At 51.4% G+C, this 14,182-nt stretch overlaps 1 protein-coding gene across 3 annotated transcripts in view; it reads left to right on the forward strand.

Moving 5' to 3' along the window:
- The first annotated feature begins 1,048 nt into the window (after positions 1-1,048).
- The window catches only part of DOCK5 (dedicator of cytokinesis 5), a 134,214-nt gene continuing 121,080 nt past the window's right edge, over positions 1,049-14,182 (forward strand). The window contains exon 1 of one of the 3 annotated variants that reach the window (XR_012666138.1): positions 1,049-1,294. Coding sequence is in view for 1 of the 3 variants with exons in the window: in XM_048829101.2 (XP_048685058.1) it covers positions 1,252-1,294 (43 nt within the window). In the remaining 2 variants the exon portion in view is untranslated. The remainder of the gene's footprint in view (positions 1,295-14,182) is intronic. The other 2 variants (XR_012666137.1, XM_048829101.2) reach the window with 2 other exon arrangements.

Raw genomic sequence — 14,182 nt, forward strand, 5'->3', positions numbered from 1 at the left:
TTTAAGAGAATTCTTGGGTCCCTCTGAAACCCTCCACCTTCCTCCCCTACGATTTTCCACACTACAAATAAATGGGGTACCTTTTTCATCAGAAGCAGATAACCAGGTTTGGGGCGTAAGCTTCAAACCAGCACAGATCTGTTTGCAGGAGTAGGGCCTACCGGTAATGTAAAAATAAATTATGTGTTGAGCATTTTAAAATGGCTCACGGAAGGTCCCAAGCCTGTCCTGGCTGAAGTCAACAGGAGTTTTGCCATGCACTTCGATGGGAGCCTATAATTCTAGTTGTGTTGTGTTCCTGAAAAAACGTGCCCTTGCAATTGTTTTCCCACTGCTGGTAGTCGTTTTATTGCAATGCTTTATGTATATCTGTTACACTGAAAGGACTTTTAATTTAATTTAAACAAAATACAAACTAAATAACGCTGTTAAATCTTGGAAACGTCCCCCCTCCACCCTCCCATGGACTTTTGTTTCTCGGAGTGGGGTAAAAGGAAGGACCGGTGAGGGGATCTTTCCCCACTGGCCTCTGCTTTTTTCAAAATCCTCTTCTCCGGTCTGTGGCTTGGCTCGCGTTTTCCAACTGCAGATCAGTGCAAACGACTAAGGAGGGGGAAACGCTTCAGAAGCAGAAGCAGCATCTGGAATAGATCCAGGCTGCGGTCAGCACAGGGTTAACAGAGCTTGTCAGAAACAAATCTGCGCCTTGCCGGAAAGTTGCCCAAGTCGGGGCGGGGGGCGTAGATCTGAGTAGGTGCCCGGAGGATAGTGGGAGCGAGGTGGAGGTCCGAGCCCGGGGTCAGAGGGTGCTAGATCCGAGCTTGGGCTGGCTGGGTGGGTAGTGCTCAGAGAAAGGGGAGCCAAAGCTAGGTAGGGGTCGGGGTGCAAGATCCGAGCCTGGGAGAAGCGGGGGCTAGATCCGAGCCCGGGCTGGGGCGGGGGCTAGATCCGAGCCCGGGGCGGCCCCAGGGCGACCCGAGTCCCGGCGCAGGGCGGAGGGAGGGCGCGGAGCAGGTGATCGCTCCCGGGGCGGGGAGAGGGGCCGGGGCCGGGGCCGGGGGAGGCGCCCGGCTGCCGGGAAGGGAAGTTCGCTGCCGAGCGGCGGGAGCGGAGCGGGGCCCCTAACATGGCGGAGCAGCCCGGGGCGCCCAGCCCGAGACAGCAGCGCCGGGGGCCGGGGGCCGAGGAGCGGCCGCTGCCGCGCTGAGCCGAGCCGCCGCCCGGGGAGCGCCCGGCCGCCCGCCAGCCAGCATGGCCCGCTGGGTCCCCACCAAGCGGGAGAAGTACGGGGCCGGTGAGTGCGCGCCGGGGCGGGGGCGTCCTCCTGTGCCCCCCTCCGCCCCTCTGAACCCCCCTGCCCCCCTCTCCCAAACACTCCCCCCGCCCCCTGAACCTCCCAAACACCGCCCCACTGCCCCCCAAAACCCCCCACCCAAACATTCCCACTGCACCCCCAAACACTCCCACCGCCCCCTGAACCTCCCAAACACCCTCCCTCCGCCCCACTGCCCCCCAACCCCCCCAAACACTCCCCCCGCCCCACTGCACCCCCAAACACTCCCCCCGCCCCCTGAACCTTCCAAACACCCCCCTCCGCCCCACTGCCCCCCAAAGCCCCCCACCCAAACACTCCCACCGCCCCCTGAACCTCCCAAACACCCCCCTCCGCCCCACTGCCCCCCAAACCCCCGCACCCAAACACTCCCCCCGCCCCACTGCCCCCCAAAACCCCCCACCCAAACACTCCCCCCGCCCCACTGCACCCCCAAACACCCCCCCCGCCCCCTGAACCTCCCAAACACCCCCCTCCGCCCCACTGCCCCCCAAACCCCCCCACCCAAACACTCCCACCGCCCCCTGAACCTCCCAAACACTCCCACCGCCCCACTGCCCCCCAAACCCCCCCACCCAAACACTCCCCCCGCCCCACTGCACCCCCAAACATTCCCCCGTCCCCTGAACCTTCCAAACACCCCCCCTCCGCCCCACTGCCCCCCAAAACCCCCCACCCAAACACTCCCACCGCCCCCTGAACCTCCCAAACACCCTCCCTCCGCCCCACTGCCCCCCCAAACCCCCCACGCAAACACTCCCACCGCCCCTGAACCTCCCAAACACCCCCCCTCCGCCCCACTGCCCCCCCAAACCCCCCACCCAAACACTCCCACCGCCCCCTGAACCTCCCAAACACCCTCCCTCCGCCCCACTGCCCCCCCAAACCCCCCACGCAAACACTCCCCTCGCCCCACCGCCCCCTGAACCTCCCAAACACTACCCCACTGCACCCCCAAACGCTTCCCCCGCTCCCTGATCCTTCCTCCCAAACACTGCCCCCTCTGCCCCACCGCACCCCCTACACCCCCACCCAAACACTGCCCCCACCGCCCCACTGCACCCCCTGCACCCCGCAAACACTCCCCCCGCCCCGCTGCCCCTGAACCTCCCAAACAGTTCTACTTCCCCCCAACCCCCCCCACCCAAACACTGCCCCCGCCCCACCGCCCCCCAAACCCTCCCTCCCAAACAATCCCCCTCTGCCCCACCGCACCCCCTGCACCCCCCGCCCAAACACTACCCACTGCCCCTGAACTTCCCAAACATTCCCCCCCACCCCACTGCCCCCCCAAGCCCTCCCATCCAAACACTGCCCCCACCACACCCCCTGCACTCCCAAACACTCCCCCCACCCCTCTGCCCCACTGCACCCCCAAACACTCCCCCCACCCCACTGCCCCCCTAGAACTCCCCACCCAAACACTCCTCCCGCCCCACCGCCCCCTAGAACTCCCCACCCAAACACTCCCCCCACCCCACTGTGCCCCACAGCACCCCCCAAACACTCCCCCCACCCCACTGCCCCCCTGATCCCCCCACCCAAACACTCCCCCACCGCAACCCCTGCCCTACTGCACCCTCCACCCAAACAGTTCCCCTCTGCCCCACTGCACCCCCTGCACCCCCAAACACTCCTCCGTCCCACTGCCCCCCAGAATCCACCACCCAAGCACTCCCCCCGCCCCACTGCCCCCCAGAACCCACCACCCAAACAGTTCCCCTCTGCCCCACTGCACCCCCTGCAACCCCCAAACACTCCCCCGCCCCACTGCCCCCCTGAACCTCCCCAAACATTCCCCCTCTGTCCCACTGCACCCCCCAGCCAAACACTCCCCACTGCACCCCCTGCACCCCCAAACACTCCCCTCCGCCCCACTACACCCCCCACCAAACACTTCTCCTCTCTCCACTGCCCCCCTGAGCCCCCCACCTAAACACTTCCCCCTGTCCCACTGCATCCCCACCCAAATACTCCCCCTCCCCCCCACTGCCCCCCTGAATCCCCCACCCAAACACTCCTCCTCTGTCCCTCCATGCCACCGCCCCCATGAACCCCCTAAACGCTCCTCCTCCGCCCCACTGCACCCCCCAAACACTCCCACAGGCCCCACCGCACCCCCTGCCCCACTGAACGCCCCACTGTCCCCCTGAACTCCCCCCCGAAACACTCCCCCTCTGCCCCCGCCCCACTGCACCCCCCACCCAAACACTCCCGCTCCGCCTCACCGCACCCCCTGCTCCACCGCACCCCTCCTGCACTGCCCCCTGGGGCTCCCCCACTTCCCAGTGCTCTGTCCTCACTGTATTGCCCCTGCCCTACTGTACCCCGCCCCATCCAAACACTCCTCCTCTGCACCACTGCACCCCCCCCACCCAAACATTCCTTCTCTGCACCACTGCACCCCCCCCACCCAAACACTCCCCCTCTGCCCCATTGCAGTCCCCTTCCAACCCTAACACTCCCCGACCCCCCACTGCAACCCCCAGCCCAAATTCCTTCTCTCACCCCCTTCAGGGCCTTTTGATTTCATCCCATCCACCCCCTATAAATTCCTCCTTTGAATTCTTTTGACTGCATTTGGATTACCTTCTCAGTCCTCTTTAATTCCTACCCCACTTTGTCTTTGCCTGGAGGTTTCAGTTGCTGATATTCCCTGGGACTTTATTTAACTTCAAGCGTGATCCGGGTCCAGTTCCGTTCTGTACTGCTCTGGTTTTTGCAGTAATGCAAGTGTGTCTGCTGCCTTCGGACTGACCCTGTTTTGGGGGTAATTGTTGACTTGAGTCTGCCTCTAGGGCTGTCTCCAAAGGCTATCTCAGGATGGGGAAGGACAGGAGAGACTGCTGCGGTGTCCGGCTTCCGTGCCCCCATGGGATATAGGGAAGGGAATGGGGTACCGAGGACAGAGTATGGCTGTGCAATGTTCTGGGGAGAGGAAGCTTTGGAGAGTGGTATAGGGAAGTGGGAGTGAAGAGATGAGCTGCAAAAGCTGAGGTGGTGTCTGTTACCATCTGCCCTGCCTGTTTGCTGGCATTTAAAAATAATCGTGCAATGCTGGTTTCAGAGTAGCAGCCGTGTTAGTCTGTATTCGCAAAAAGAACAGGAGGACTTGTGGCACCTTAGAGACTAACCAATTTATTTGAGCATAAGCTTTCGTGAGCTACAGCTCACTGGTTTTCTACCTCTTAGGACAAGCTTAGCACCTGCTGCAATGGTTTGTGAGGTTCTCCCCCCCCCCCCCTTTTTTTTTTTTTTTTTTGGAGAACGTGATCAACTGAAAGCCACAACTTTTGAGCCGGTGAAGAAAATACCCTTGAGAAAACAAAAGAGCGGCCAGCAGGAAACCATGAATGACACAAACCACCCTGCAGCCTTTGTTTGAGCAAGATCTTCTTTCCCCCCTGGGAAACTTGTTGCTGTGGGGGAAGGTTTTAAATTGGATGGTTGAAAAGTGCAAAGCGTGGCTGCTGTTGTGATGCTGTTTGGCATAGTTCCGCCCGCTTGTTAAAAGGGATCAAGGCCCCGATCCTGCACTGATTTGCACAGGATAGGGCATGTGCACTTGCGAAAAGTCCCCACTGACTTCGAAAGGGCTCCACATGAGTGCTGGGGCTGGCCCACTGCACGATCAGGGCCGCGGCGTGGTTTTATGGCTTAACAAAGTTACTAAACGCAGCACCGTCTTATCTAGCTTCTCCCGTGGTAACTTTTAGGGTGTGTAACATTTGCGCACCCTGAACTTTGTTTCTTTCTGTGCTGGCGATGACTTGGGCTCTCTCGTACGTCCGTATATTTCCTGGGTGGTGCGGGAGATTGTGTCTGGGGATTACCAGGGTCGCTTGAGTGCTGCCATCCTGCAGAATGTACGATAACTGGTATAATGATGCCAGGTTAACAAAATAATCCTCACCCAAACAGCTGGGACTAGATTGTGAGTTTAGGCACACTCCTGCGCAAGGCGTAGTATGAGAGCTCCTCTTCAGAAACAGCCTTGGAAGGTAGCGTGACACAGACACAATTCTTTCATGTTTCAGGGGTTACTAATTTGCTGCTGGTCTATATTTTCCCAGAGGGCTGAGCTGCACTGGCCTGTGTGTAGGTGGAGGGGAGCCTGGGTTTTGCCCATTTCCCTCATCTCCTGACACAGGAGGAGAAAGCAGGTGTGCAGTGTGCTTATTTCTGTTCCCAGACAGGTATATAAAGGGGGAGATTCTTATTTTCCCCCTTACTTGGGCATGGAGTCCATAGCGTTCTGGCTTTTTCGTCTATTTCACGAGCACATTTGACAGGGTTAATTCGTGCTTTCTTTAAGGAGCCGATGTTTGATGCTTATACTTGGCATGGAGTAGTTATCTCGCTTTCATATCTGGCTGGCTAATGGATTACAGAGGCGCATGTCAAGTGCTTTCCACCTAGGCCCCGATCCTGCACTTACAGAACATGTTTAATTTTACCAATGCGATGTGTCGTCATAGACGCCGACTTCGTGGGTGCTCCAGGGCTGGAAAAAATTAGTGGGTGCTTAGCACCCACTGGCAGCCAGCTCCCCCCTTCTCCCCCAGTGTCTCCCACCGGCCGGTGGCTCTGCTGATCAACTCCTCCCCCTCCCTGTCAGCACCTCCTGCCCGCCGTGATCAGCTGTTCTGCGGCGTGCAGGAGGATCTGGGGGAACGGGGAGGAGCGGGGATTGGGCATGCTTGGGGGAGGGGGTGGAATTGGGCAGGAAGAGGCGGGGCAGGGGTGGGGCCTTGGGGGAAAGGGTGGAGTGTGGTGGGGCCTGGGGCTGAGTGGGGGTTGAGCACCCCCCCGGGGAAAGGAAGAAGCGGGCGCCTGTGTGTGTTGTACTAGTAAAGATAAGTACTGCCCAAGTGTTTGCAAAAGCTGGGCCTTTCATAATAAAAGCTTTAAGAGATTTTCTTTAGTGCTTGTGGCTGGCACAAGAGGGAAGAGGTGGCAGAAGGGGCATTTAACTTTTTCTCCCACCAATATGCTCTCCCTGAGGATCCCAGTCTTAAGGCGTCCCCTCTTATCGAGAGGATACTTTAATACCCTTGGTAAGACTTCCAACAAGGGTGCCTATTAGTGCTAATTACTGGTGTTTGTGATGAGGAACTGAGCTGAGACCACCAGTTCATATCATTTAGGCTATTAGACAGTAACAATTTTCATTCACTACTTGCCTGGGCCATGTTCCAGCTGGTGGCTAAGCGAAAGGATCAAAGTTGTGTGTGGTTGGGGTTTTTTTTTTTTTTTTTTTTCGGAGGATAGAATAGAAACATTATGGCTGGTAGAGAATAATCTGTGTTTTTGAAATTACACTAATGACGTGTGCGTGTATGTCAAATGGGGCTCTGCAAATTTCAACAGCATTGTGAAGAGTTCCCCAAAAAGTAACTGTTGTGATCCAGTGCCATCCTTTGATTTGTGCAAATTTCAGTACACAAAGATTTGTTTCCTGGACTCTTGTGACCAGTCTCCTCCAGTGGTTTGGCAGAATAACCTCTTCGGTTTGGACTCGGGCTCTCCTCAGAAGAGTGTGTCATTTGCAAAGTGTGTTTTAGTGAGTGTATCTGTATTATGCAAATATGCAATTAGATTAGTTTGTTTGAAGTTGTATGGAAAGGAGTTGGAATTGACTGCCTGGAGTTCTTAATGTAATGCGTTCATCATCTGATTGATTTTAAAATGATAAATTTGTGACAAAGGAAGTCCATAGCATTATTCCTTTCTCTGCTGGAGAGAGAAATATCATGGAGCCAACAAGGGCTCCATTCTGTTTAACAGTGTGATTAAAACTGCGATTAATTTTTTAATCCCAATTAATTTTTTTGAGTTAATCGCGTGAGATAACTGCTCTTGTTTTAATGTCCTCAGTGCTGTCTCAGGAATCTAATTAAAGGGATGCTTGAGTTGCATGCGTCCTTCCCATATTGCAATAGGTAAGTCAATAGTACTGTTGTTACGGGCTCTCATTATCTGCTTTGAAACGAACTGTTCCTTGTAGTGACTGAACTATGCTGTCTGCTTCAAGAGTTTAAAGCAGGGCTTCGGAGTGCAGCCCATGGAGCAGCTCCGGAGCAGTGGAGCTGTAGGTTTTTGCCTGGAGCTGGAGCGGAGCCGAAGCACAGCTCCAAAGCTCTGGTTTAAAGAGACAGTACACATAGGTCTGCATTTAGCCTTCAATGTCAGTATTTCATTTGGGTTGCAGAAAGGTTTTCCTTTAAATCATCACACTATATTTTCTTTCATTAATCCTCTTTTACTTCTTGCAGTGACCCCGAGGTGATTGCTTAGCGATTTCGGCACCAGGTCTGAAGTACGTTACCTAGACTCCCTGGTCCAAAGTATGTTCAGATCTTACCAGGGTCATATTTAGAGGGATGAAGGGCTGAAATCTGTAAATTTAGAATTATGCAGTTTACTGTGAGTGTGTGTTAAACCCATTTACAGTTAATGTCTTGCAGGTGAGAGTGCTCTAACGTGTGTGTGTGTGTGTGGGGGGGCTCTGTTCTGCAGAGACTACTTTCTCACTAAAGATTGTGAGTGTAAAAATTGGCATTTGTGCTAGTACCCCTGGCCAAAGCTTCCCCTCTCCCATTCCCCACAGCTATTTGATTATTTCAGTGAATGAGCTGGTGTCCTCAGGTGAGATTTGCGTGGACGGGTCTCCATATCACACAATCACCATCACATTAGGCACTAATAACCCCCTTCCTGGCACTCTTCTCTTGGGACCAAGTTGCAGTAAGGATGCATTACTGTAATTGTTTAACTTTAACCCCCCCCTCTCGTCCCCCCATCCTCCCAAATCTGGAGTATCAGAAAAAATTGATTATGAAATGAACTCTAGTGAGATTGTAAATGAGTTCGCTCTTATCTGCAGTAAAACGGATTGTTTTTGTCATATGCCCAAAAGCGTGACATATTTGTTGCCTTTGCTGTTATTTTTGCAGCAATCATGCCTGAATAACTTCACCAGTGAGAACAATGTCCCACATAAATGTCATGTTTTATCATTTCTTCTTACCTGACTGCTCGAAAGGTATAGGGCTGTTATGCATATGGCTCATCATAACGGATATGTAGCTTTTCACTTCAAGGTCACCAGTTTGAATCCAGCTAATACTAGTAACTGTATTTATCTGATGGTAAGGCCCCAGTCATGCACAGATTTCTGCATGTGGTTAACTTTACACATGTGAGTAGTTCTATTGAAACTACTCGCATGCTTAAAGTTAAGCATATGCAGGATCGGGGCTTCTGTGGTCTGTGTGAGATGAGTTGGTGGGTCTCAGAAGAGACAACCTGCATTAAGGCTTCTTTACCATGTTATCACAACAGAAGGGCCATGGAACTTGAATTTTAATTTTTTATAAATTTGACACAAAATATCCGTGTTAGTTTTTAAGCATTTTTAAAGATTTTTATCGATTTAAATTTTCCACAGTTGCACGGAATTGTGGGTTTGAAGCATTTACAAAAATGTATTTTAATCTTTTTCAATCATGGGAAATTATGGGGAAGTCAGACCATCATGCTTTAGTGACAGCCGACATTGAGAACTTCAAAAAGTTAAGCTTTATTAGAACACACGTCAGTATCGTGTCAAAATATACCAAGTAAATATCCCTGAATCAAAGTTGAATAAGTTCGCAAGCAGCATTTTTCTTTCTTTGCCTGTCTGTAAATTTCAGTTATTGATGGAAATATTTTTTCATCGGTTTGTGTGTGTTCAGTGAAATCAACATTTATCGATGAAAATCGAATCCTTCAGAGCCTAATAATACCTCTGGGTAGGTAGCAGTCTTCAGTCTCCAGGGCTGTCAATCCAGCATCTTTAATTTTGATGTCTTCTTTTTAAATAGATACACCTTTGTAAAATGACAAATAATTACTTTTAGTTGTTATCGTGACCTATTAGACAATATTCTTAGACAATTAGTGCAATATTCTTACCTCCTAGAAGAGTCAGGCTTGGAACTATTCTCCTTATAGAAGAGCAGTATTCATGCTGTGGAATGACCATGTACGCATTTGAGTTACGATCTGCTGCATCATGTTTTAGGAATGGCAGTAATTTTTCAAATGTAAACCCGTGCCTGCCAACTACATTCATGATTTATGGGACCAGAAATGCACAGGGACAGAGGGTAAGAGAGCACAGCAGAATGAGATTTCATTAATTTTTATTTTGGGCAACATTTTGAGTTGTGATCACTTCTGATATGGACGGTCATCATGATTGGGCGATTGCTCAAACTGCATCTGGTTTCTGCAGAGTGGTCTGAGAGTGTGTTTTGTGCTTTGCATGACCCTGCAGTATCACAGCATGTCCCGGCTTTATTGTTAAAACTGTTTCATGTTACTAATAGTATCCCATCGCTGAGGCTTTGTTGATATACAATAAAGTTCACTTTCGTTTTCAAGATCTGTTTAAACTTGTTGCATGCTTACAATAGATACTGGAACGTGCTAAGTGAAGGCCCCAATTCTGCAACCAGATCCTTGGCTGGGGCTTTAAATGGATATAAGGATCAGGCCACATGGATCCAACTGCAGGAGTGCATTCTAAGGGCTGATCGTGCAACTCTGACTTGGGTAAAACTTCCCCTAACTCCAGTTTGAGTAAGCATATCAAATTCTGCGGGCTTATCTGTACACAGAGTTGCCCTGGTTGAACTTGCAGTGTGATTTTTAAATCAGCTTAGTTAAATTGGTGGAAAATACTGCATGGAAATTATTATTATTATTATTATTATTATTTCAGTTTAAACCAAACTTGTTTCGGTTTAGCCAGGGGTGAAAGTAAGTCGAGTGACTTACTGGTACTCTGGGGCCAGCTCTGGCCCCCGGAAGGGGCGGGGTTGAGGGGGTCAGAGCCAGCCCCAGCCCACCCTGTAAGGTAAGTGCCCCCCGCCACCGGGGTAGCAGCAGCAGCCCAGAGTTCTGGGGGCTATTTCAAGGGCCCGTGGCTCCCCTCTTCTAACACCCTGGCCTTTTAAATAGCCGCCGGAGCCCTGGAGTAGCAGCGGCAGGGCTCCAGTGGCTGATTAAAGGGCCCGGGGGGTAGAAGCAGGGGAGCCCCAGGCCCTTTAAATAGCTGCTGGAGCCCTGCAGCTGCTACCCCAGGGCTCCAGTAGCGGGGCTCTGGAGGCAATTTAAGGGGCCTGGGGCTCCAGTCGCTGCTGGGAGCCCCAGGCCCTTTAAATTGCCCCCTGGGGAAGCCGGGCTGCCCCAGTACGGTGCACCGGCTCTTGCTGGTACGCTGTACGGGGGCGTACCGGCTTATTTTCACCTCTGGGTTTAGCTGAAATTAGTTAGTGAAAGGTTTAAGCTACACTGAACATAAGTCCTGGTCTACACACAGAGTTGTATGGATATATCTAATGGTGTGATTTTTTTTTTAAACCACTTTCACTGAACTGGTGCAGCTTTTGTATGTGGACTCTCTTATATTGGTTTAGACCTGGTTTATATCGGTTTCTCTTGTGCTTGTAAATGTACAGATGCAAGCTAAACCACTATAATCAGTTTTAAACTGATATAAGAGAGTCCACACACAAAATCAGCACCAGTTCAATTAAACTGATTTACGTTGAACCAAAGCGAATCCTGTGTGTATACAAGACTGAGTCATTCTTGAACTGGAAGAGAAGTATCCACGTGCGGAGGGGGTTGCACCCCTTTAACTAAACCAGTGCAAGTTTGTGTGTAGAGAAGGCCTGAGTCATTTTTGTGTGCATGAAATTGGGAAGCAGATCATGTTAAGTGCTTGTCTCTTTCTTTGTGGGTCTGATCCTACTCCTAAGGAGGTTAGTCAAAGGCAGACCCTCCCCATACCTCAGACTGTAATGGGAGCACGATGAAGCCCTGTTGTGTTTGCTGCTCTGTCTCTTGGCTAATTTTTTTTTAACACGGGTTTTCTTAAACACTCTCAATTGCATGACGACAGCCTGTTCCAAAAACACCTTAAACCTTCCTGCACTGGTTTTTACCAAGTCATCATTCTGAAATGTACACTTTGTGTTAATTGTTCTATTGGAACATGTGATTGTTTTCTTGCAAGCTCCCTGACTTAACGATTTTCTCTCCCTCCCTCCCTCTTCTGGATGAAAAGGTATAATTTCCCAGTGGCCTTAAAACAACAAAAGTGAAACTGACCATATACTTCAGGATCTATGGCTGTACCTAAAGTAAAAGTGGTGCAGAAGTATTCTGTGCGTGCCATACATTGTTTGGATGAAATCTGTGTTGAATGGTTAAAAGGGCAGGTTTGTGTGCAGGTGTCCGGGGAAAAGGATTTAAAAAAAAGGGGGCCTGGAGGATATTGGAGAACTAAGTCGATGTGCATGCTTCTCTCATCTTCTAGACGAGGGATTTTTAAAGACCACGTGCTTGCGTACCTAGGGTTGGCAGTTGACTGGAGCAGGGAACAGGGGAAGAATAGAGTGGAGCAACTTAAGTTTAACAGGACTGGATGGAGCAGACCAGCCCAAGCCTGGCTAATTCTTTTCCGGGAAGGAGTTGCTGTGTTTTTTCACAGGAAGGGAGGTGGGAGGCAGGGAGTAAGCCACTGAATCCTGCTTTTTTGACAGGGTGGAGGGAGGATGTGAGGATCCGGGTGGCTTCTGAGGCATTGGTTTTTTGAGAAGAGGGGAGAAGGAGCAGAGGGACCAGTTTGAGAGGAGGGGCTAGGAAGCGAAATGTTTCCTGCATGCCCAGGACCGCGAGAGGGCAGCAACAACAGAGGGGCACTGCAAAGACATGCAAGACAAGACTGGGTGAAGATGTGCCAGTGGAAATCAAATCTACCTGGCTACAGGAGTGTGACATGTAGGTGTGTTTAACCCAGGTTAGTAGGCTGTGTCCTTGGGGGAGCAAGTGTTGGGGAAACTTTCCAAGCTCTGCTCTGCGGAGCTGCTATTGATTTTCAAGGGTGTTTTCACTCATGGAGCAATTGCAGATTCGGGCATTTAGGCTGGGACTTTCAAAGGCGCCAGAGGAGATCAGGCACCAATCCTGTGGGAGTTGGAGGCCTTAACTTCCCTTTCAGCTCCTTTCAAATCTCATCCACAGCCTCTGATCCAACATCTGAGAGGACCACGATTCTTGCTCTGCGTTCTCCTGTGCTGTTTGCTTGTAGAATCTCTTTTCGATGTTCCTCCTAGCTGCCTAAACTGTAATTTCCAGCGCAAAGCAGCCCTCGTTGCTGGAGAGGGGCCTTTCCTTTCCCGGCTCCTTTCCTTCCAGAGGGTTAGTGTGGTCTCCTTTCTTTTTCGAAATCGCTTTCAGTCCCCTCCACGTGGCCAAATTATTACTTCTGTTACCGATTGTTTGGATCTGGGGGTAAACTAGGACAAATAGCTGAGTTTGTTAGCTGTCAGCTATGTATTAGGAAGATCATCTCAGCTGTGCTTACTTGCAAATGGAGGAGTGGGCAGCAATGAGAACTGCATGGTTTCACAGAAACTCAGCCCCCCAAAGCTCTCCACCAGCATATTAGATTATAGCCCGTGTGTCACCAGAACTCTCACTGGCTGATCTTGTCCTGATGGCGTGACATCATGTCCCTTTCATGGGTGTTGCATACGTAACGCCGACAGACCCCGCTCGGCGATGGACGGGATCGAACCTGGGACCTCTGGAGCTTAGTGCATGAGCCTCTACAGCAGGGGTGGCCAATCTGTGGCTCTTCAGAAGTTAATATGCGGCTCCTTGTCTAGGCACCGACTCCAGGGCTGGAGTTACAGGCGCCAACTTTCCAATGTGCCGGGGGGTGCTCACTGCTCAACCCTGGCTCTGCTCCCACTCCACCCGTTTCCGCCCTCTCCCTGAGCCTGCCGTGCCCTCGCTCCTCCCTCCCCCCTGCCAGCCTCCTGCACGCCACGAAACAGCCGATGGGGAGGGAGCGGGAGGTGCTGATTGGTGGGGCTGCCGGTGGGCGGGAGGCGCTGGGAGTGGGGTGGGGGACGTATTAAGAGCTGCGGACATATTACTGTGGCTCTTTGGCAACGTACATTGGTAAATTCTGGCTCCTTCTCCGGCTCAGGTTGGGCACCCCGCTCTACAGCATGAGGTAAAAGCCAATTGGTTGTTAGCTAAGGTGGGAGAGCAGACTCATTTTATCTCTCTCTCTCTCTGTGGTCTTGGTGCCACTAGATGGGAGAGAACATGACACCCAGGAGGTGTGTGGGTAACACGTACACTATGGCAGTCGGTCAAAATATGCAGTGTATTATGCATTAGTACCTATTACATTATTCTTTTACTAGCATTGAGTCTACTTCGTTTGTAAGCCCTTTGAGGCAGGGACTATCTTTCTGTTTGGTTATGTTTGTGCAGCACCTAGCGCAGTGGTGACCTGGTCTAGCACTGAGGTCACTTGGCACTGCCGCAATAGAAAAAAATAATAGCAATCGAGTTCTTCGTGTACGAGAGGTTTTAGTCTCATACTTGTATCCATTAGCTAAGACTAAACACAGCTCTGAAGCCTAGTCTGATACACAGTTAATTTGTATTCATTTCCTGACAACCAGTTAATTCTTGATCTGCTTGGGGTGGCCATGGCAAAATGTGGAAAAGCATAGCCAGTGATGGACTTCTGCTTTTTCCGAGTAAACAAATGAACCCATTTTCTTCTCTGCAGCTAGTAGCAACATTGGATTGTGGAGGCTTACCACATTCTTGCCCTGTATTGTGGCAGTGAAGGGAAAGAAAAAACCTGTACAGTCATCCCTTTTAATTGATTGTTTTGGTTTGAGACAGACTTTCATTGTGTATAAGAGTATTAAGCAGTTTAGACTTCAGCACTGTAAGAGAGCCAGAGTTAGGTTACAATTAAAAATG

The sequence above is a fragment of the Caretta caretta genome, chromosome 26, assembly GCF_965140235.1.
Source record: "Caretta caretta isolate rCarCar2 chromosome 26, rCarCar1.hap1, whole genome shotgun sequence".
Lineage (NCBI taxonomy): Eukaryota > Metazoa > Chordata > Testudines > Cheloniidae > Caretta > Caretta caretta.